Source organism: Saimiri boliviensis, chromosome 2 (genome assembly GCF_048565385.1).
Source record: "Saimiri boliviensis isolate mSaiBol1 chromosome 2, mSaiBol1.pri, whole genome shotgun sequence".
NCBI lineage: Eukaryota > Metazoa > Chordata > Mammalia > Primates > Cebidae > Saimiri > Saimiri boliviensis.
The window spans coordinates 6,198,861-6,223,440 of NC_133450.1; the positions used below are offsets into that span (position 1 = coordinate 6,198,861).

The 24,580-nt window shown below is 41.6% G+C and overlaps 2 protein-coding genes across 5 annotated transcripts in view; one reads left to right on the forward strand and one right to left on the reverse strand.

Annotated features, from left to right (window-relative positions):
• Nucleotides 1-21,140, reverse strand: part of ARIH1 (ariadne RBR E3 ubiquitin protein ligase 1) — a 129,821-nt gene extending 108,681 nt beyond the window's left edge. Inside the window, exon 1 of the mRNA XM_039468840.2 lies at nucleotides 20,680-21,140. Coding sequence (XP_039324774.1) covers nucleotides 20,680-21,054 — 375 coding nt within the window. The 5' untranslated portion in view covers nucleotides 21,055-21,140. The remainder of the gene's footprint in view (nucleotides 1-20,679) is intronic.
• Nucleotides 21,141-21,144: 4 nt separating this feature from the next.
• LOC120364003 (uncharacterized) overlaps nucleotides 21,145-24,580 on the forward strand; it is a 40,211-nt gene continuing 36,775 nt past the window's right edge. For 3 of the 4 annotated variants that reach the window (XM_039469286.2, XM_074392699.1, XM_074392697.1), the window contains exon 1: nucleotides 21,145-21,634. In XM_039469286.2, coding sequence (XP_039325220.2) covers nucleotides 21,145-21,576 — 432 coding nt within the window. In that variant the 3' untranslated portion in view covers nucleotides 21,577-21,634. Of the gene's footprint in view, nucleotides 21,798-24,580 lie in introns of all 4 variants that reach the window. The other variant, XM_074392698.1, reaches the window with a different exon arrangement.

Below are 24,580 nucleotides of genomic sequence, written 5' to 3' on the forward strand. Positions count from 1 at the left end.
TAAAGCTTCAACTACGCAATTACAATACTCACAGATGATGAAACAATTTATTAAAATCAAATTACATATGAAGTCACAGAGCTGGTAAAAGGCAAAGCTGGAACTGAATGTGATTCTAAATGGCACCAAAGACTTAATCATTAAGTTACTTTTTTTTCCTAATAATTAGTCATTTCTCACTGATATCTTGAATGCCTTCCCTCCATTCCAGCCTTGCTAGCCTATTTCTTTCACAGGTTATTCTAATGAATTACTCACTACTCTCCCAGCTTCCTAACCTCTTCCTGTTCTCATTTATTCCCTACAGTGCCAACAGAGTGGCCTTTTAAACTCGAATTTGATATTAATTTAAACATTTAAAGTTTTTCCATGTACTCCTAGTAGATTAAGTCCATCTCAATAGCACTATGCTAAAGGCATACACCAATCACACTGCCTAAGCCCCAGCTCCTACCAGTCTACCTCCCAGTAATTTCAGCAATGTTCAATTCCTTATTGTTTATTCAACATAAAAGAACTTCTATTCCTCTTCCTCCTTTATCAGGAATGCCACCTCTAACCCCTAGTAAGCTGCTATTCATTTCAAGCTACTGACTAGTAAGCTAGTATTCATTTTTCAGAATTCAACTTCCATTGTTACCAGTCAGTCTTCCCAGAGAACAGCATTAAACATTCCTTCTTGACCGTATGCTTCTACTGGGAAACATATCAGCACTTTATAATTTATTCATACATGTCATCTTAAAGAGTTGTCCATCATCTGTATTCCCCCTGCAGTATGGCAGCTAAAGAAATCTCAGCTGATAAAAATAAATCAAGTACTCAATTTACATATGGTTCCCAATTAAACTGAAGCATTATTTTTAGGGACCCACTAATCTCAGAAATTCATTAATAAAAAACTATAACATGATATTTAGGATGTTATAAGAAATATAAATATCAAGTTGGGGAAGGGTTCTGCATTTACAAGGAAAGTATTAAGACATCATAAATCTGAGGTTTTGGAGAACAGTTCAGTACACAACTTATTTCTGTATTTTGTTTTGATTACATAGAATGAAGAAAAACCTGATTCACAAACATAAGTTTGCAACACGATTTCAATATTCTTTGCTTAAAGTGACCTAGAATCTTTAAAAAGGTAGTAGAAAACATTGTATTCAGAGCTAACTAGCTGTCTAGAAAGTGCTTTTATTTTTACAAATGCTGAGTCAGAGGAAATATACAGAACTCAAAACTATTAATAATATAACATCAACATTAATTACTTATTCATTTGTTACTGTAAAACCCAGCAACCCTTCAGTACCTGCAATGAGAGTGTTAACAAACAGATCTGCTTGTATTTATTTAATTGAAGAGGGTGCACATGTGCTGCTGTAGTTTTCTACCTTATGTAACTTTGAACAGACATGCACAAGCCTCAATCCAAAATACCAGTGCAGAATAATCTTTCTAATCAACAATCCATAATAAATAAACCCAGAATAAGCAGCAGCTTCATTCTGGGTTCTGCAACCCAAAACGAAAGTGTTAGTCTGGATTAGGTTATTGCACTGGTAGTCGCCAAAATGTTAAATAAATCTTTAAAATTACAGAATGGCTATCACAAGAAGGATTAGAACCAGATAGGTTCAGGTAAAATGCAACAGAAAGGCAAAATCAGTAAATGAAAGAACTCTAAATCAGAGCTGTTCGAATATTAAGTGTGCTCACTTCTGCAAGTGGCTGTGAAGGTTTAGCCATAGTAGACATTTACGAATAGTCTACAGGACCACTTAATAGGGAGGTAGTACTTGATACGTGGTTGGCTAGGATAACTATTAGGATCCTTCCAACCTTGTTAATTTGACTCTCTGAATCAAAAGCTGTGTTGACTGTGGTACAAATCAAAGATTAGGCAAGCTTACTGTCATCTTTAATTCTTCAAATATTGCTTAATGTTATACTTTCATTCCTAAAGGTGACTAAAGTATTTCTGTGTATTTTAAAGTCCTATTTTCACCACTTTGGCTTTACACCTGGGTGGAATGCGACATTATAATCAAGTGTCATACATTACCATGTTTCCTAAGGACCTGGCTATTAATGCAATATGATTAGAGATGATTATTAAAAACGGATAAAATTTTGAGGGCCAATGAAATGGAATTATTACATTTAAAAATTCTGTAACAAACCAGTGACTAAAATCATGTACATAAGTTATTTTCAAAGGAACATTTCCAAATTAAATGACAAGTAATCTGGGGCCCACTCCCTAAGTTTTCCCCTTCATAAGAGGTGAAGTAGTGAAGAGCAGATTAAAAACTAAACATATTTTCTTACATTTGAGGTATTAGTAATAAGCTTACCTGAGAACTTCACTCAAGAACTATTTTCTTATTACCGAGCAAAATAAACTGGCTATTCTCCCTTTAAAACAAGTATCTGCCGAGCAAAATAAACTGGCTATTCTCCCTTTAAAACAAGTATCTGTTGGCTGGACACGGTGGCTCATGCCTGTAATCCCAGCATTTTGGGAAGCCAAGGCAGGCAGATTACCTGAGGTTGGGAGTTCGACACCAGCCTGACCAACATGGATAAACTACTAAAACTACAAAATTAGCCAGGCTTGGTGGCACACACCTGTAATCCCAGCTACTTGGGAGGCTGAGGAAGGAGAATCGCTTGAACCCTGGAGACAGAGGTTGTGGTGAGCAGGGATCAGGCCATTGCACTCCAGCCTGGGCACAAGAGCGAAACTCAGAAAAAAAAAAAAAGACAAGCATTTGTTATCTAGTGCCTCCGTAACAGTTTCAAGGTGCTATTCTTCCAGAGTCTCTTGGTACTTCTTTCAGAATAATGCTGGGCTTTGTGGACCACTAGTCTAAGTGTGTAACTTCATACATAAATCTTGAACAAATTTTAGGTAATATACACGCATTCTATTACTTTGGTCAAGTAGAATTTTTTTTTTTTTTTTTTTTTTTGAGACGGAGTTTCACTCTTGCTACCCAGGCTGGAGTGCAATGGCGCGATCTCGGCTCACCGCAACCTCCACCTCCTGGGTTCAGGCAATTCTCCTGCCTCAGCCTCCTGAGTAGCTGGGATTGCAGTCACGCACCACCATGCCCAGCTAATTTCTTTTTTTTTGTATTTTTAGTAGAGACGGGGTTTCACAATGTTGACCGGGATGGTCTCGATCTCTTGACCTCGTGATCCACCCGCCTCGGCCTCCCAAAGTGCTGGGATTACAGGCTTGAGCCACCGCTCCCGGCCGATAGAATTATTTTTTATTATACTTTGGGTTTTTAAATGCTTAGAGCAGAAAATAATAAATGTTGTAACAGCAATTTTGACTTGAAATTTTCTTGAGGATGGTACACATGTAAGTTGTATCTTAAATGGTGTATGTAGTAGACTTCTGACTCCATTCCACTGTTTATCATTTATTTGGATTCAGAGGCCACATCAATGAAGTCACAAGTCAGAGCCCACTGACTCAGCGTGTATAAGTCAAGTCTTCTGGGACACAGAGCAGGATGGGAAAAGGTAGGAGTTCCACAGAGGAAAACAGAAAATACCCAGTGCACACAACAGTAACATTCACACGTTTGTGTATATTTCATGATATAATATATAGAGTTCCAACCCCAGCTATGAAAAGCTGGTTATTTAATGCCTCTATGCTTCTAATTCCTTAACCATAAAATAGTAAAAACATCACCAATTTCACCTAACAATTGCGATAACAAAAATTCTGTAAGATAACTGGTTAAGGGCAAAAAATAGTATGCTAGAGAATGAGAGAAGGGTTAAATTCAGTGTATCACAGTAGATGAGAAATGTGAACAATTAATTCACAAAGGAGAAAAACAGGGACAGTATCAAGACATTTTTAACAATAATAAAATCAATCAGAAAATTCATTCATATTTGACTTTTCAATCAATGTCTATCAACTATATTCCAGGAACTTCATGGGTCCAATGGTAATATCAAAATTAATACACTGATCCAACTATGAAGAATTTCAGAGTCTATCTAGTAGAGGGAACAAATTATATCAGAGATAAGAGCTTTTTATTATAAAAGTATATACAAAATTCTGAGGCTCACAGGGAAAGATTCAAAAAAGAAACAATGTCTACAGTGGACTGTGAAGTATGAATGAGTTTATGGGGGGAATGGGGGAAGCATTTGAAGCAAAAGAAAAAACTTTACAAAGGCATACCAAAAATTTCCACAGGGAATATCATTATTATTGCTATAATACAAAAAAGCACAAAGAATTGGCAGATAAGGTAGATAGGGGCAAATTATGAAAAGCCTGATGTATCATCGTAATAATTTTATCCTAATCTGCACTGTTTAGTCATTAGGACTCAAAGGCTCAAAACATGTTCAGCTGAGTAGGTTCTTTTTAAGTTTCCTATCCTATTGGCTGCCCACATAATCATTCCTATTCTTGCTTCCTCTCCCATCCCTGCTTACCATGAATGATAAAGATTTGATATGCTTCCTCAGGTTACAGATTTAGGCCAAATATGAACCTTTTTGAGACTACAGTAGAGCAGTCCCCACCTTTTTGGCACTAGGGACCTGTTTCAAGGAGAACAATTTTTCCAGGAGGAGGAGGGGGAGAGAGGTGGAGATGGACGATGAGAAGAATGACTATTCCACCCCAGATTATCAGGCATTAGATTCTCATAAGGAGTGTACAACCTAGATCCCTCAAATGCAGAGTTTACAACAGAGTTTGCGCTTCTATGAGACTCTAACACCAATCTGACAGGAAGCAGAACTCAGGTGACAATGCTCCTGGCTGCTCACCTCCTGCTGTGTAGCCTGGTTCCTAACAGGCCACCGCCTGGGAATTGGAAACCCCTGCTATTAATAAACTGAGTAAGGTGACTAACCTGTAAGAGAAGAAGACATTTCAGCATTCCCTGAAGAAAATTTTGCTAGAGACTAGGTCTCACAATGTTGCCCTGGCTGGTCTCAAACTCCTTGGTTCAATCAATCCTCCTACCTCAGCCTTCCAAAGTGCTGGGATTACAGGTGTGAGCCACTGCACCTGGCCTCCCTGAAACATCTGTGGTGACTATACATTATTATATTCCCAAGGCTACAAAGGCCTCATTTTCCATAATTATCATCCTTTTCATGTTCTTTTGATTTTTCTGATTTTTTCCAAAGAAAGGCTTCTAATAGCTTCAATCAAGCCTCTGCTTATCACAAAGATCAGTATTTTCCTTTCCTTAAAACCAACTGGTTGCTTTGGAGGGCAAAGCTTTCTGTAAGTCAGATGCAAAGAGGTCCCAACATGAAACAGAAGTGAACCACACCAGGGTTGACATCTTACAAAACTAACATTTCAAAGGACAAACTGGGGCTGGGCCCAGTAACGCATGCCTGAAATCCCAGCACTTTCGAGGCAGAAACGGGCAAATCACCTGAGGTCAGGGGTTCATGACCAGCCTGGCCAACAGGGTGAAATCCCACCTCTAAGAAAAACAGAAAAATTAGACAGGTGTGGTGGTGGACGCCTATAATCGCAGCTACTTGGGAAGCTGAGGGAGAATCGTTTGAACCCAGGAGGTGGAGGTTGCAGTAAGCCAACATCATGCTACTGCACTACAGTCTGGGCAAAAAGGAGTGAAACTCCCGTTTCAAAAAAAAAAAAACAGACTAGTAGTGTGTGCAATTTTGAGGTAACAGCAATGCACTAAGATCCTCAACTTTGAAAACCTGGCCTGGGTAGGTCCAGAAACAGAAACATTTTTATTTTGAGACAACCACCATGCTTCAGTACGCAGAAGTGCTTTATACATACCTCCCATTTTGTCACACAGGCAATTAAGATATGTCCTTAAGGAATAAGACTTAATAAAACCAGTAATTTTTACTTCTTCATTTAGGATTAGGTGAAATGTGTTTTTTTGCTCTGAGTGTGTAATGCTGAAGAATACAATGACTACTAGTATAGTTTGGTGCCACTGGTATCTTGATTTGATCTAAGGGGCCAGTGGTTTTACCTACTCATTGCCCTGCAGCATCATCGCAAATGTGAGAACATTTTATAAGTCAAATAATGTCTTTCTGTTATTGTTAAATAGTTTTGTTCTTATGGACCATACTTTGAGAACTACTGTATTAAACAGATTCAACTGTCTTTTTTTTTCTTCTTTTTTTTTGAGACAGGGTCTCACTGTTGCCTAGGCTGGAGTGCACTAGTGCAATCTCGGCTCACTGCAGCCTTGATTGACCTCCCGGGCTCAAGCAATCCTACTCCCACTTCAGCCTCCCAAGTAACTGACTACAGGTGCATGCCACCAAGCCCAGCTAATTTTATTTACTTTTTTTTTTGTAGAGAAAGGGTCTCACTATTTTGCCCAGGCTGGTCTCAAACTCTTGAGCTCAAGCAATCCTCCCGCCTCAACCTCCCAAAGTACTGGGATTACAGGAGTGAGCCACCGCACCTGGCTGATTCAACGGTCTTTAGTATCATCACTGTGTCAGTTCACACAAAGCACCAGGGAACTACATGCAAATAATAGTTTCACCTAAAATGCTGAATATTAAGGGGACTTAAGAAGCTTATTCTCCTGGAATTTAAACATTTCTTCCTTGCCATCTTCTTATACTATTCACTTTGGCATTATCTAGAAATCATACATACAACAATTTGTTAGTGCCAGAAGAAAATCTTGTCTGGATCCCTTTGGTTTACTACAAGGAAACTGAGAAAGCAAGCATTTACCAGGAAGGGGCAAACTTCAACAAATATTTACTGAGTTTCTTCTGTCAGAGATTCATTGTGCCATATGCTACCAACACAAAGATGAAGGAGTTTAGTTCTCACCTTCAAAATCCTCATATCTAGATACCTAGAGAGGTTTGGATATAGGGATGGCTATATCATAACCTCTTATAGGCTATACCAAAGATCCATATGAAGCACTATCCAAACATAGATAAGGAAGCACAGGAAAGGTAGAGGAAAAGGACCTGGAAAGAGATGAGTCACAGCAAGCAGCCTGAGCAGATTCTCAATAGGAATATTATCAGGCAGTTAAGAAGAGAAGGGAGGCCAGGCGCAGTTGCTCAAGCCTGTAATCCCAGCACTTTGGGAGGCCAAGGCAGGCAGATCACAAGGTCAGGAGATGGAGACCATCATGGCCAACACGGTAGAACCCCGCCTCTTATAAAAACTACAAAAAAATGAGCTGCGTGTGGTGGCGCACGCCTATAGCCCCAGCTACTCAGGAGGCTGAGGCAAAAGAATGGCCTGAATCCAAGAGGCAGAGGTTTCAATGAGCAAAGATTGTGCCACTGCACTCCAGTCTGGCAACAGAGAGACTCCATCTCAAAAAAAAAAAAAAAAAAGAGAGAGAGAAAGAAAGGGAGCTGAGCACTGTGTCTCATGACTGTAATCCCAACATCTTGGGAGGCTGAGGCAGGAAAATCTTTTGAGTCCAGGAGGTCGAGACCAGCCTGGGCAACAGCAAAAAACTCTGTCTCTAACAAAAACAAAACAAACAGACAATAAATAAAAACAATAATACAAAAAATTGGCCAAGTGTGGCAGCACGCACTTGTAGTCCCAGCTACTCAGGAGGCTGAGGTGAGAAGATCGCTTGAGCCTAGAAGTTCAAGACTGCAGTGAGCCATAATCATGCCACTGCACTCAAGCCTGGGCAATAAAGTAAAAACCCTGTCTTAAGAAAAAAGAAAAAGAGAAAGAAAAGGTATCAAAAGAAGAGAAAAGAGCATGAACAAAAGCACAAAAAAACAATTAAGGAATTACAAACAATGCAACTGGGGGTGATAAGGGATAAGGAACAACAGCAGATGTAACTGAAAAAAAAAAAATCTATATTAAAATGAGGAAGCCATGAATGCCATAGTAAGAAGTCAAGGATAGACTTTGGACAGGAAGTCTCTTTTTAGCAAGAGGATGACTATTGTACTTGTGTTTTGTAACAGAATGACACACTGGCAAGGAGGCAAAATAAAAAGGTCCTAAACTGGCATTCATTAGTAAAAAGGACAGCAACAACATGAAACAAATTTCAGAGGTGATTTGATCAGGGATAACTGGATGTGAAAAATGAAGGAAAATATCAAGATCACTAAAATTCCAAGAATGGTTCTAAGATAAGTCAATCAAAAGGGGAAAAGCCTCAAAGAGAGAAGGTATTAAATTTGAGTTTTAAGTAAGTTTCAGATAAATATCTGTCCAAATGTCACAAATTTCAAGGTAAATGTCCACATTAGAGGCTTTTATTTATAAATACTGGCTAAGATTCAGATAATACTTCTCGGTTTTTAGTCTACGCTTTATCCCTAAAAACACTGTACAGTTGTGATCAAGAGAGAGGACATATTACCAAGTAATTAGAGTCAGTTAATATCTGAGTTATAAGTATGACAGTTTCAAAGGCAATGGCAAAGCAAGCCTGGAGAGAAGTGTCTAGGATGATAACTATTCTTAGCATTGTCTAAGTAAACGTCTCAGTAACAAGAAAATGTTACCTAATACTTCATTACCTGCTCTATTTTTTGCCAAAATGTATTGTGAGGGCACTTCAAACACTTTTAAGTGGAACATAGCAAAAAAGGAAAGAACAATACTATTGAACAATATTTACATAAGAAAAAAAAACAACAGGAGAAAATTCCTGGAATATTTGGCATTTCTTATTTAAACCTTCTAACTTTTGGCCTTAAAATCAAAATTGTCAGGCTGGGCACAGTGGCTCATGCCTGTAATCCCAGCACTTTGGGAGGCCGAGGTGGGCAGATCACCTGAGGTCAGGAGTTCAAGATCAGCCTGGTCAACATGGTGAAACTCTGTCTCCTCCAAAAAACAAAAAACTTAGAGAGGCATGGTGACACATGCATGTAACCTCAGCTACTTGGGAGGTTGGGGCACGAGAATCACTTGAATTCAGGAGGCAGAGGTTGTAGTGAGCCAAGATCATGCCACTGCAGTCCAGCCTGGGCAGCAGATTCTGTCTCAAAAAAAAAAGTCATTTTTACAAATAAAAAAAAAGTAGGGCTCTGAAAGCGGATTTGCCAGATCAGATGTTAGAGCAATAAAATTTTTTAAGCTGCCTTCTGAGATAGCATACTATCCATCACCTTAAACACTAAATTGGGCATCAACTATACCCCCAAGCTGTATCAAATGAGCCCTTACAGCAGTCCCCTTTCATCCTCATGTCCCAAGACCCTCAGTGGAAGCCTGAAAGTGCAGATAACACTAAACTTACACATGCTATGTTTTTTCAATCTGTTAACAGCTAAGTGACTAGTAGAGGCCAGTAGCAGGTAGGTAGTCTATTTACTGCTACGTACTGGAAAAAGGGGTAATTCACGTTCTGGGTGGGATGTTGAGAGATTTCATCACACTACTCAGAATGGTGTACAATTAAAAACTTACAAATTGTTTCTTTCTGAAATTTTCTATTTAACATTTTCAAACTGTTACACACCTCAGTTAACTGAAACCTTTGAAATTGAAACTGCAAAAAAGAAAAAAGAAGAAAAAAAGAAATTGAAACTGCAATTAAGGGGAAACCATTGTATTTCAGATCAAGTCAGCTATCACTAGGTGAATGACAATTTAGGGGGAAAAAATCAAAAATTTAGAAAGAAACTTAAATCATAAGTGATTAAAGAAATCTACTGAATCTATAAAGTGGCTTGAAAGCTTTTAAAAAATATATACATGAGGCTTTTTAAAACACTGAAAATAATGCAAGGACCACCAGTACTATCTCTGTGGGCCCCAAAGGATCCAGTCACTCCAAGTTAGAAGCAGCCTGATGACTATCTCACCCAATGTCAGCCTAAATAAATTCTCATTCTTCTACTTATCCCATCATTTAATGAAAATAATTAAGCTATTTATATGAAGTTATATAGTAATATAGTGTCAAGATCAAAGGATGAGTTGTGTATTTAACAATGATTTAGTCAAGTTATGGCCCATGATACTATGCCTATTATAAGAAAGTGGCTACCTAGAAGATAGGAACGACTGAGGAAAGGGGGTTGATTAACCTCAGGAAGAAGTTTTTCCTTAAGGATTCCAAAGCAATAGTTATATAAAAAAACAAAAGCATTCAGGGTGCTACTGGTACTAAGAACAATGAGTAAAAGTTAATATGTAAGTAGATTTTATTTCCATTAAAAAAAAATCAATAGGCGGCCGAGCGCGGTGGCTCAAGCCTGTAATCCCAGCACTTTGGGAGGCCGAGGCGGGTGGATCACGAGGTCAAGAGATCGAGACCATCCTGGTCAACATGGTGAAACCCCGTCTCTACTAAAAATACAAAAAATTAGCTGGGCATGGTGGCGCGTGCCTGTAATCCCAGCTACTCGGGAGGCTGAGGCAGGAGAATTGCCTGAACCCAGGAGGCGGAGGTTGCGGTGAGCCGAGATCGCGCCATTGCACTCCAGCCTGGGTAACAAGAGCGAAACTTGGTCTCAAAAAAAAAAAAAAAAAAAAAAAAAAAACAATAGGCAAACACTGGATGGAGCTGCATCACAAAATAGCTCACTGTTATTTACTTGTAGTTAAGCAGAGACGGTAGTGTTATAGGAAAGTTTTTTTCAGAGACAGAGTCTTGCTCTGTCACCCAGGCAGATCTCAACTCACTGTAACCTCTGCCTCCTGGGTTCATCCAATTCTCCTGCCTCAGTCTACTGAGTAGCTGGGATTACAGGCATGCACCCACCACCACGCCCAGCTAATTTTTGTGTTTTTAGTAGAGATGGGGTTTCACCATGTTGGTCAGGTTGGTCTCGAACTCCTGACCTAAGATGATTCACCCACGTCGGCCTCCCAAAGCAGGAGCTCTCAACCCTGGCTGTGCATTAAAATAATCCAGGAAAGATTTTTGTTTAATGGCAAAGCCTGGCCCAAACCTCCCACCCCAAGACTCACTCGGTATGGGGTAGGGCCTGGGTACCAGTGTTTTTTAAAATCCCCAGGTAAGAAAATCTGAGTAAGATCACTAGATCACATCAGTGTCATTATCCTCATTGTGATACTGTGCAAGATGTTTTGCAAGATACTCTTTTTAGATGTTACCATTGTAGAAAAATCGGTAAAGAGTATGTCGAATTAAAGCCGGGCGCGGTGGCTCAAGCCTGTAATCCCAGCACTTTGGGAGGCCGAGGCGGGTGGATCACGAGGTCAAGAGATCGAGACCATCCTGGTCAATATGGTGAAACCCCGTCTCTACTAAAAATACAAAAAATTAGCTGGGCATGGTGGCACATGCCTGTAATCCGAGCTACTCAAGAGGCTGAGGCAGGAGAATTGCCTGAACCCAGGAGGCGGAGGTTGCGGTGAGCCGAGATCGCGCCATTGCACTCCAGCCTGGGTAACAAGAGCAAAACTCCGTCTCAAAAGAAAAAAAAAAAAAAAGTATGTCGAATTCAATGCAATTTCACTTTAGTTCTGCAAGAATGGCCATAATCAAAAAATTAAAAAATAATCGATGTTGTCATGGATGCAGTGAAACTTCTACACTGCTAGTGGAAATGTAAACTGGTATAACCACTATGAAAAATGGTATGGAGATTCCTTAAAGAACTAAAAGAAGTACTATTTGATTCAGCAATCACACTACTGGGTATCTACCCAGAGGACAAGTCACACGAAAAAGACACCTGCACATGCATGTTTATAAAGCACAATTCAGCCCAAATGCCCATCAATCAACGAGTGGATAAAGAAACTGGTATATATCTATGATGGAATACTACTCAGCCATAAAAAGGAGTGAGTTAATGGCATCTGCAGCAACCTGGATGGGATTAGAGACCATTATTCTAAGAGAAGTAAATCAAGAACGGAAAAGTAAACATCGTATGTTCTCACTCATAAGTAGGAGCTAAGCTATCAGGATGCAAAGGCATAAGATGGATACATGAACTCTGAACATTTGGGGGAAAAGGGTGAGAAGGGAGTGAGGGATAAAAGACTATAAACTGAGTTCAGTGTATATTGCTCAGGTGATGGGTGCACCAAAATCTCACAAATCACCACTAAAGAATTTACTCATGTAACCAAGTACCACCTGTTCCCCAATTACCTATGGAAATGATTTTTTTTAAAAAGAAGACTATGAGGGATTTCTGCATTATTTCTTGCAACTGCATGTGAATCTACAATGTTCTATTAAAAAACGTGTAATGAAAAAAAAAGTAATGAAGAAAATCCCCAGGTGATTCCATTATGTAGCTAAATTTTTTAAAAACTCAGTAAACTAGAAAATCTCAAAGTCCTACCAATTCTAGGAGACTACAAGCTATTTTAAACTTAAGCCACTAAAAGGTAATTAAGAATGCTTAACATTGCCGGGCGCAGTGGCTCAAGCCTGTAATCCCAGCACTTTGGGAGGCCGAGGCGGGTGGATCACAAGGTCAAGAGATCGAGACCATCCTGGTCAACATAGTGAAACCCCGTCTCTACTAAAAATACAAAAAATCAGCTGGGCATGGTGGCGCATGCCTATAATCTCAGCTACTCAGGAGGTTGAGGCAGGAGAATTGCCTGAACCCAGGGGGCGGAGGTTGCGGTGAGCCGAGATCGCGCCATTGCACTCCAGCCTGGGTAACAAGAGCGAAACTCCGTCTCACAAAAAAAAAAAAAAAAAAAAAAAAAAAAAAAAAAAGAATGTTTAACATTTACAGGTGCCGGGCGCGGTGGCTCAAGCCTGTAATCCCAGCACTTTGGGAGGCCGAGGAGGGTGGATCACAAGGTCAAGAGATCGAGACCATCCTGGTCAACATAGTGAAACCCCGTCTCTACTAAAAATACAAAAAATCAGCTGGGCATGGTGGCGCATGCCTATAATCTCAGCTACTCAGGAGGTTGAGGCAGGAGAATTGCCTGAACCCAGGGGGCGGAGGTTGCGGTGAGCCGAGATCGCGCCATTGCACTCCAGCCTGGGTAACAAGAGCGAAACTCCGTCTCACAAAAAAAAAAAAAAAAAAAAAGAATGTTTAACATTTACAGGTGCCGGGTGCGGTGGCTCAAGCCTGTAATCCCAGCACTTTGGGAGGCCGAGGAGGGTGGATCACTAGGTCAAGAGATCGAGACCATTCTGGTCAACATGGTGAAACCCCGTCTCTACTAAAAATACAAAAAATTAGCTGGGCATAGTGGCGCGTGCCTGTAATCCCAGCTACTCAGGAGGCTGAGGTAGGAGAATTGCCTGAACCCAGGAGGCGGAGGTTGCGGTGAGCTGAGATTGCGCCATTGCACTCCAGCATGGGTAACAAGAGTGAAACTCTGTCTCAAAAAAAAAAAAAAAAAAAAAAAAAAAAAAAAAAAAATTTACAGGTATAACGTTTTACAAAGCCAAATGTAAATAATTTATGGTTAATCCAAAACACTATGTTCTCCTAATAGTATACAAAAAGATTGGATAGAAAGGCATTCATTATACAATAGCTGTCATTTACCTCTTAGAGATGAGAGAGAAAGACAGCCAGCCAGCCTCTAAGATGGCCCCCAAAGATCCCTGCCTCCTGCTCTTGACATCTTTGTATAATTCCCGGGCTTCCCTGCCCTGTTTGAATATGAACTGGATTTGGTTACTCACTTTTAACAACAAATAGAATATTGCAAAATGATGCAATGTTACTTCTGAGATTAAGTTATAAAAAGACTGTTGCTTCCATCTTAGGGGCATTCTCTCTGAGATCCCTCACTCTGCAGGAAACAAGCTACTGTGTTGTTAGCCACTTTACATAGAGAGGACCACATGGCAAGGAACTGATATCTGGGCAATAACCCAGAGTGAAAATCTGGCCTGGTCACAGTCAAATAAGTAAGTCTGGAAGAGGAACCTTTCCCAGTCAAGTCTTGAGAACAGCTACCCAGGACAGACACGGTGGCTCACACCTGTAACCCCAGCATTTTAGGAGGCCAAGGCGGGCAGATCCTTTGATCTAAGGTGTTCAAGGGCAACCTAGGCAATGTGGCAAAACAAAAAAATAATGGTTTCCACCAAAAAAACCCACAAAAATATAAAAATAAGCTAAGCGTAGTGGTGCACACTTATAGCCCCAGCTACTCAGGAGGCTGAGGTAAGAGGATCACTTGGGTTGGAGAGGTGAGAGTTGCAATGAGTCAAGATTATGCCATTGCACTCCAGCCTGGGTACCAGAGCAAGCCTTTGTCTTTTTAAAAAAAAAAAAAAAAAAAAAAAACGCCGGGCGCAGTGGCTCACGCCTGTAATCCCAGCACTTTGGGAGGCCGAGGCGGGCAGATTACGAGGTCAAGAAATCGAGACCATCCTGGTCAACGTGGTGAAACCCCGTCTCTACTAAAAACACAAAACATTAGCTGGGCATGGTGGGGTGTGCCTGTAATCCCAGCTACTCGGGAGGCTGAGGCAGAAGAATTGCCTGAACCCAGGAGGCGGAGGTTGCGGTGAGCCGAGATCGCGCCATTGCACTCCAGCCTGGTAACGAGCGAAACTCCGTCTCAAAAACAAAAAAACAAAACAGAGAGAGAGAGAGAGAGAGAGAGAGAGAGAGAGAGAGAGAGAGAGAGGTGCTACCCAGCTGTCACCTTGGTTGCAGCCATGTAAGAGACCATGAGCCAGAGGCCCCCAGGTAAGCCACATCCAGAATCATGACTCAACAGAAACTATGATATAACAGATGCATGTTGTTTTAAGTCACTAAGTTTTGGGGTAACATAAGGAAAAACACAACTAATCTATATAGTTACCACAGGTCAACCCCAAAAGGAAGGAATCTAATCTGATGACTTATGCTTATCTTTCATCACAGTATTTAATCTCCCAGGGTCTACATTATTATCCAGCATTTATCAACTCCATTCTACTTTAGCTGACTTCACCATTACTCAAACTCTCCTCATTCTCACCTCGTTCAATTCCTTAGAATGACTTCCTCTTTTCTATCCACCCAAATCTTAGCCATCTTTGATGACACCCACAGATGTTTCTTCCATAAACACCTATTACCATCCACTTATTTAAATTACTCACTAACCTAACAGCTTTGTTTTATTTAACTCTAAGAGACCGTAAACTCCTTAAGAGTAAGTCTTATCATATTCCTTTCAACAGATGTATTTATGCTATCCAGGACTTTGTATCTCTTCCAGCATACTAATAAATAAGAAAACTCAACGCTCTGCATTTAAATAAAAAAAAAAAAAAATCTATAGCACTTAAGTGTCCTTTGATGTGATAAACGGAAAAAAGAAAAAAAAAAATCTAAGAGTGGAAGGGAAATCAAGAACTCCAATCTAGAATGCAAGATGTCATCAGTTTGGCTTATATATTTGAAAATACTGGCCAGGCACAGTGGCTCACGCCTGTAATCCCAGTATTTTGGGAGGCCAAGGTGGGTGGATCACGTGAGGTCAGGAGTTCCAGGGCAGCCTGGCCAACATGGTGAAACGACATCTCTACTAAAAATCAAAATTAGCTGAGTGTAGTGGGGGCGCCTGTAATCCCAGCTACTTGGGAGGCTAAGGCAGAAAAATCACTTGAACCAGGGAGGCGGAGGTTGCCGTGAGCTGAGATTTTGCCACTGAACTCCAGTCTGGGTGACACAGAGAGAAAGAGAGACTCTGCCTCCAAGAAAGAAAAAAAGAAAATACTGAGTAAAGACCACCTTACCTGAAGAAAAACAGCTACAATGACAAACACCTTCCAACCCTATGATTAGCCTAGTAAGTGTTGCCTGGGTTCTGGAAATTTTCCCATTATTACTTTCTGAGTGAATCTCTGTCACCCAGGCTAGAGTGCAGTGGTATGATCTCAGCTCACTGCAAACTCTACTTCCCAGGTTCAAGCAATTCTCCTCCCTCAGCCTCCCAAGTAGCTAGGATTACAGGCACCCACCTTATATTTGTATTTTTAGTAGAAACAGGGTTTCACCAGGCTGGTCTTGAACTCCTGACCTCAAGTGATTTGCCTGGCTGAGCCTCCGAAAGTGCTGGGATTACAGGCGTGAGTCACCGTTCCTGGCCCCCTATTAGTTTCTTAAACTTACCTTCCTTCATTAAGCCACCACTGTAGTAATTTATCACTAGACATAACACACAGAGAAACACTGCTGTCAAATTTCAACTGCATCATCGGTTCTCAAACTTTTAACAACCCCTGAAGGCTTGTTAAAACAGACTGCAGGACTCTATCCCCAGAGTTTGATTCATAAGACTACTGCCATAGTAATTCAACAAGTCTTGGTCTAATTTAAGCTTACAGCTCAAGGAGATCAGCTGGGAAAAGATAAAAGTTCAAGAATAATACATCTAAACTATACCAAACACTTTAATAACTTCAAAACGTATGCCTGCACACATCATGCACAGGCTTTCACGCCCTCTTCCTCCTCTCTCAACTAATGAATTTAAATTAACCATGAAATGCACACCTGAATTTAATTTCTTGGAAAAACGAACATCTTCAGTTAACTCAGGTTTTAAAAATGATGTTAAACAAAACACTTAACGTAGAAAAGGACCAAACTAGTATTTCTACTCCCTCATTTTCAGTCCCAGATTAAAAACAAAACAAGGCTAGGGCACAGTGGCTCACACCTGTTATCCCAGCACTTTGGGAGGCGGTGGGGGGGGAACAGATCACCTGAGGTCAGCAGTTCGAGACCAGTCTGACCAACATGGAGAACCAACCGCACCCCCCTACCCTGTCTCTACTAAAAATACAAAATTAGCTGGGTAAAGTGGTGCATGCCTGTAATCCCAGCTACTCATGAGGCTGAGGCAGGAGAATTGTTTGAACCCGGAAGGCAGAGGTTACAGTGAGCCGAGATCGCAACACTGCACTCTATCTAGCCTGGGCAGCAGAGTGAAACTTTGTCTCAAAAAAAAAGAAAAAAAGAAAAAAACCACTTTTTAATAATAGCAATACTGGTTAAGATTTAAAAAACAAAACAAAAAACCCTGGCTTGGAGTGGTGTGGTGACTCACACCTGTAATCCCAGCACTTTGGGAGAGCAAGGTGGGCAGATCACTTGAGGCTGGGAGTTCAAGACCAGCATAGCCAACCTGGCGAAACAATCTCTACTAAAAATACAAAAACTAGCTTGGGGGGTTGGGGGAGGAAGCTGAGGCAGGAGTATCTCTTGAACCTGGGAGGCAAAGGTCGAAGTAAGTGGAGATAGGCCACTGCACTCCAGCCAGCCTGAGCAACGGAGCAAGACTGTCTCCAAACAAAGCAAAAGAAAAACCCTCATTTTTTGCTGTTGTTGTTAAAAGCTCAAAAGGTAAGCCAGGTAGCCACAAACATACCAGTGTGTTTAATTTGGTCTTTTATTTAAACGCTAATTGGGAAGTTACAGAAAAGCAAGAGCTTTCTAAAAGAAAAATAATGTTGACCTATTTGAAAACTAAACATAACCTGCAGATAACCTGTTTACATCATTGCCCCAGAACTCCTCTCCCAGAAAAAATAATCAAATTCCCAAGGAAAGATTAAGTTAATTTGGTGATCTTTCAAACTTTTTTTGCCTTCAAACGTATCTTACCCGATTTCATATTGAAAATCAGAACTGGGAACAGGGAATTTAAATTTGTAGGGTTAACAGTAAGCTTTCTAATGCAAATTAAATAAAACTCAGTGTTTTTTAACTTGGTAAAACGTGTTGTTTATCAAAAAGACATTAAAAACCTAGATAACTGGTATTTCCAACCTCTATTAATACAAAGAAATCTTCAGTAAGAAATAAATATCCCAAACAGAGGCAATGGGCAAAAGAGGATAAAATGAGCAAAAAGCACGGGGCAATTTAAAAATACCAAGCCCAATAAACACGATAAACTTCAATCTCACCAGTTGTTTTTTTTGTTTTTTTGTTTTTTGTTTTGGCCAAACACCGACTGGTTGGGAAAACTAGCATAACCTTCCTGAAAGCAATGTGGTAGTATGAATCAATTGCCTTGAAAATGAGCAAATTCTTTTGACTCAGCAGTTCTTTTCCCAAGAAAATAAGAATACTCAAAGGCTGACTTACGAGGATATTTTCAACGATGTTTATAAAAGCCATAAACTAGAAAATAACAGATTGATTAAATAAATTAGTTTAGATCTATAATCATACAAGTTCTTGAAAAAATTAACTGACAGTAGAAGGTTGTTCAGAAAATCTGTTTTTGTAATGTTTTACCACTGAAAACACAAAAAGAACATACAGTATGGTTCCACTGTTATTAATGTGGAACCATATTAATGGCTATCCGAAGGTCTAAAAAAATAACTACAGTTCACTTTTTGGTGTAGGTCTCTGGGTGGCAGGCCTATTTTATCTTTTTATTTTTTCTTATCTTATCAGATTTTTCTTATATGTGCACGCTTTACCTGTGTAACTAAAGTCTTAATCTATTAACTTGCAACATAACAAAAGCCTAATTTAGACCTAGTAATTATACCATTCAGAGAAGAGCTGGTCTGGGATACATCCTACCCTTTGATTTTACTGCTATATTTCTAAAGTTTATTTTAACAAGGTATGGCTATAACTTATATGTTCAGGAATTCTATTAAGAGCATCCTTATGGTGAAATACACCAGAAAAAGCGTTTTCCCAAACATCTGGCATGGAAACATGGTAAAAGTAGGACACCAAAAAAAACAAAACCCCTAGTTTTTTGTAGGTCTTATTAGTTCATTTCATCAGCATTTATTTTCTTTCACCTAAGCTAATAAAGAATGATGTCGTATGTATTAGCTATATTTGTTGCAGAAGTGACACACAGAACTTTTTGGCCTCAATGATTAGGACACATCTAAGCTGATGATGTTTAAGAAAACAGAATGTAAGTAAGTCAAAAAGTTAAATAATGAATAAGCATGATTTTTAAAAAGCTAATTAAAATGCCAGTAAGCTAGGTGATAAATTTGAGAACAGATTTTATATAGCTGAAGAAAAATGAAAAGACCATTCAGTTTTACTGCAAATTATTTTAATGAAGTTCCCTTAAAAAGAAAAAAAGTTCTCAATTTAGTTACCTAAGAACTCAATTGTCATATTTTTAGAATCAATAAAAGAGCTTTAAAATTTATATTCTACAGACTGGGCGCAGTGGCTCAAGCCTGTAATCCCAACACTTTGGAAGGCCAAGGCGTGTGGATCACGAGGTCAGGAGTTCGAAACCAGCCTGGCCAGCATGGCGAAACCCAACTCTACTAAAAATACAAAAAATTAGCCGGGCATGGTGGTGCGCATGTGTAGTCCCAGCTACTCGGGAGGATGAGGCAACAGAGCGAGACTCCGTCTCAAAAAAAAAAAAAAAAAAAAAAAAAATTATAAATGTATATATATATATACGTCTTCTACAATCCTCAACTTCCTTCTTAGACTATGTTCTCTATATTAAAAACTAAGACTTCCACTATTTAGTAACAGCTCTACCTATTAGATTTTTCTTATCATGCAAAACACTGTATTCAAACATTGCCTGAATAGAAGCTTTAATTTTTAAAACTGTTACTTATAATACTATAAAAATCTGTTAACAATGTAAAGTCAACGAGTAGGCAGTGACAATACTTCTAATTTGTCAACGAATATTGAGCCAACCAATTTAAGTTAAAGAAATAATGACTGACATGCAAGAAGCAATAGTAACTTGTTTCCAGGTTTTCTAAAAGTTGCACTGAACCAAGCTTCATTTTTATTCTTCAGCTATATCCCTGATTCCTCAGGACAAGTAGGTTTTTTTCCCCCAAACAAATGAAAACTTGATTTTCTGAAGCTCAAAAATGCAAAAATTTGACACACATACTTAAATAAGATGGTTACCAATTTATACCAAGCCTAACTTACCACGAAATAGAAAATATCAGAGAAAAGAGTGCAGACGCAGAAGGCCTCTGCTTTCTAACTCACAATAAGAGTGTTGTTCAGTATTAGACAACACTGCGTTTTGTTGTTTTAGCTACAAGGATGGGTATGCAATATGCAGTTAACTATTCTAACAACTTCAAGCTAGTCATATGCTACGACTAGAAAAAGTAGCAGTTAGGTTACAAACAGCAAAGACGTAAAAAAGATGGGAGCAGAAGCCGCACCATCTGAAAAGGCGGCCCATCAGCACCTCTTCCGAGAAATAGTTCCCTTCCCCCACCTTTAAGTAGGCACTTGAGACTGCCAAGAAGATCCATTTCTTTATTAACTGGTGCCCACTTGGGGCAACCGTACACCAAGCTGCTCTTAGGCCTACCCTAATCCTTTCCAAAAGTGCTCAAATGAGGCTAAGGCCGGGGTAAGCCTCGTCGGGGCCCAATTCTTCCTGACTTCTCTTCCCCACCCCACCCCACTCCTCCGCCCCGCCCCAGTAGGCGCTCGACCGGCCGGAGGAAGGACACAGGGCCCGGAGACTGGCAGAAATTGCCCGCAAGAGAAGGCTCAGGCGGCCGAAGACCTCCGCCATAGCAGGACTTGGGAAGCACCGCCCCCAGCGCACCTCCCCGCACCCGGATAACCAGCGAACCTCTGCTTTCGACACCCTCTCTCCCCAGCAGAGGCAGCGGAGGAGACAAGGCCGGGAGGCACCCGGCTGGGCTGCGCACCAGGCCCAGGCCTGTCCCTCGGGACCGCGCGGGCCGCCCGAATCCGCCCCCCAGTCGGGCCCGGTTCAGCTGACGCGGCGGCCACCCTCACCTGGATGACCTCGTTGACCTCCCGGATACATTCCACCATGTGTTGTAGAATCTGCTCGGCCGTGAGCACCTCGTAGCGGTAATCCTCCTCCTGCTCGTGCCCCGGCCCGCCGCCACCGCCGCCACCGCCGCCGCCGCCGCCACCGCCGGGCCCCAGAGCGCTGCCGCCGCCACCGCCCGTCTCCCCGCACAGCAGTCCGTCCCGCTCCCCGCCGACGCCCAACCCGGGCTCCACCAGCTCCACCTCGCCCAGATCCAGGTTATCGTCGTCCGGCTCGTCGTCGTCTTCGTCCTCCTCCTCCTCGGCGCCGCTGTCTTCCTCACTGCACTCCTCGTCCTCGTCGAACTCGTAGTTGTAGCCCTCGTCCGAGTCCATGGCGCGACGCGCGGACGCCCGGCGGACGCTGGCCGAGGCGGGGAGAGGGCGGGGACGCCGAGGCCCCGGCTCTCGCTCCGGCTCCGGCTAATGTCCGGACGCAGGCCTGGCTCCGGCCCCGGGGGCCGCGGCGCCTCCCCGGGTGCGGCGGCTGGCGGCTGGTGGCGGCGGGGAGGGCGCGGAGGAGAGAGGGAGGGAGCGAGGGGGCCGCTTGCTGCCCGCCTCAGTCAGTTGCGGCTCCGCTCCGGCCTCCGAGAGAAAACAGTCCCCAGCGCCACCTCCACGGCCGCTGCTATCGCTACTGAGCCAACAAAGGGGCGTGCGTCACCGCGTCGCGCTGCGCCGTCGCGTCACTCTTTTTGCGTCACGGCGCCCCGCCCCGCCGCCCCTGCGTGCAGCGCGAGGAGACCCCACGGTCCGCTCTTCCTGGGCCCGGGACCGGCGCAGCGCTGCGCGGGAATTGCCTTCCCGGTCCGTTCCGCTGCCGCTGTGTGGGCCGGGCGGAAACCCGTAGACCTTTAATGTGAAGAGATGGCGGTCTCCAGGTCACCAGTCACCGAGAGAGGGACTCGTGGACCGTGTAGGTGGGGGTTTTTGCCGCAGGCCATAGGCCCTCACGTAGTCCCGTGGGGACGCGGCCTTCTAGCCCGTCGGTAAAGGCGCTTCCCGCCGCCCTGCGGTAATCCCGGGAAGCCCTGAGCCGCTAAAATTTCTGTTCCCTTGCCTACTGATGGAAACCTGTTGTAAGTGGAACCCCAAAACTGTGTGACAGGCGAACCCACTTTAGGTAGCTGTGTGATACTGTCCCCTTGTACAGACGTGCGGTGGTTTTTAAAGTGTCCTATACTGACGTCATTTTAAAGGGGCATTTCCTCAACTCCACTGACAAGAGCCCCTCTTGAGGGCCCTAATCGATGCCAACAACGATGGTTTTCATGAATTGAGCACTGTGTAAGGGCTTTACATATATTCTCACCTTCACGGAGCCATAGTACCCATTTTACACCTGAGGAACCTGAAGCTCAAAGAGGAAAAGGGACTTGCCCAAGACCACCGAACGCTTGCCCTGTTTTAAAGCCGCTGGCTGCCTTAAAACATCAATGACAAAAAATGCTTTGTAATGCATATGTATTGTATACTATGTAGTACATAAAAGAAATGAATGCTTCAACAAAATATAGGCAATAATAGAAAAACCTGCAAGGACCAAATGTAGCCAGAGAGATAATGCTTGAGTCTTGTATGGAAGTGTGCTGTGTGAGCTGAGTGTTGATGAATGGCTAGGGGTTAACAGAGAAGGTGGAGAAGATGGTCTGGCCGAAGAGAACTGGCAACAGCGCAGAAAGTGTGTCAAATAATTAATAGTTTCGGGAGCTTAAAAGTGCGTGGATAGTAGATGGCAAAATATTAGGCAAGTTAGGGGTCATGTCAGAGCATTTTATGCCTTTCTACCAGGGGGCTTAAATCTTTGTAAACAGGACATGAGAGCCAGAAGAGTGTTCCGAAGGAAGGAAAGACTTAAGAAGGCTCCCTCTTGAGATAATCTGAAGTACTGGTCAGATTGAAAACCTTTTAAAATCTAAATCCCTGATTTGTTGACACATCTTACTGTTCAACCTATAGGTTCCCTTTGGAAATTGATTTTGAAAAGTGAAAAATTCCATTATAATGTTTAAAAGCCTCTATCAATTTCTCCATTTTGTAAGTTTTAAAATACTGATAATCAGATTTGATAAAGTAATCTCAGGAGTTACAAAGTAAAGCTTTTAACGTCAATACTGATAGGTCTAGTTTCCTTTCTTCTTTCTTTTTTTCTTTTTCTTTTTCTTTTGGAGACAGAGTCTTGCTCCGTCGCCCAGGCTGCAGTGCAGTGGCCCCATCTCAGCTCACTGCAACTTCCGACTCCCAGGTTCAAGCACTTGTGCATCAGCCTCCCAAGCAGCTGGGACGACAGGCATGTGCCACCACGCCCGGCTAGTTTTTGTATTTTTAGTAGAGACAAGGTTTCACCTTGTTGGTCAGGCTGGTCTGGAACTCTGACCTCATGATCCACCCGCCTTGGCCTCCCAAAGTGCTGGGATTACAGGTGTGAGCCACTGCAACTGGCCTAATCAGTTTTATTTTAATTATGCTTGTAATGTACACAGCCTGTGTTATCCCCATTTTCTAGTGAATAAAATTGGTCTGATATTTTTATCAGAAACCTTTTCCATGATCTGACCTCATTTTTTATTAATATCACAAACAGTATTACAGTGCTTCTGAATTTTTGGATTTCCTACCATTGCTAAATCATGGTAACCATAGTTTGATGGTTAGTTAACATTTTCTGTACATATTTTATTTAATTTGTTCTATAAAAATATGTATAGAACTATACGTATAGAACTATAGAACTATATGTATAGTTCTATACATATTTTTATAGAACGAATTAGTTAACATTCGTTCTATACATATTTTAGAAACCATCTTAGATTCAGGTTAGGTTATGGTGCTATTTAAGGAAAACCAGTAGAACAACTTCTCTCTGGCCCAACATTGGCCAAGGGATGACCCACATACATTATTTTGTTTTGTTTTTTAATGACTTGTTCTTAAAGGTATTGCCTGTGTTATTGTTTTCCCAGCTATGGTGATTACTAGCTAGAAGCACAGTAGTCTTTAAACAACAACAGGAAAAGGTTCTTGAAAAAGAAGATACACCAATTAACACCTTTTTGGTGACAAGATAATTATTGTTGGTAATTTGGCACTCCCATTGTCCCCAGGTCCTCGTAAGGTCAAAAAATATTGGTATACATTTATAAAATAACTATTCATGGGGCAAAATTCCATAAATGTTTATATGCTAACCAAATGATTATGTACTGAATACTAACAGGAAGAATATGCAGGTGCTTTTCAGATACATATAAATTACAGTAGCACTGGAATTTTTCTTCCTTTTTTTTTTTTTTTTTTTTTTTGAGATGGAGTCTTGTACTGTCACCTGGGCTGGAGTGCAGTGGCACGATCTCGGCTCACTACAACCTCCACCTCCCGGGTTCAAGCAATTCTTCTGCCTCAGCCTCCCAAGTAACTGGGATTACAGGCACCCATCACCACGCCCTGTTAAATTTTTGTATTTTTAATGGAGACGGGGTTTCACTATGTTGGCCAGGCTGGTCTTGAACTCCTGATCTCATGATTTGCCCACCTTGGCCTCCTGAAGTGCTGGGATTACAGGCGTCAGCCACTGCACCTGGCTAGCACTGGAATTTTTCTAATGGCAGATAATAGAACTGTAAGTTATGGAAAAGCCAACTGTACCAACTCTACCAGTTGGCTCAGGACAGGGGTTTCCTGGGACATGGAATTTTTCAGTACCTAAACTAGGTAGATCCAGGCAAGGTAGGATTTGGTTTGGTCACCCTACAGGGTACCTGACCAAAAATTCTTGTTTATAAGCAATTGTCTCTAAAATCAAATGGGAAGAAATTGCTTTTTGTCATTTTGTTTATAAAATCAGTTTTAATGCAGCACT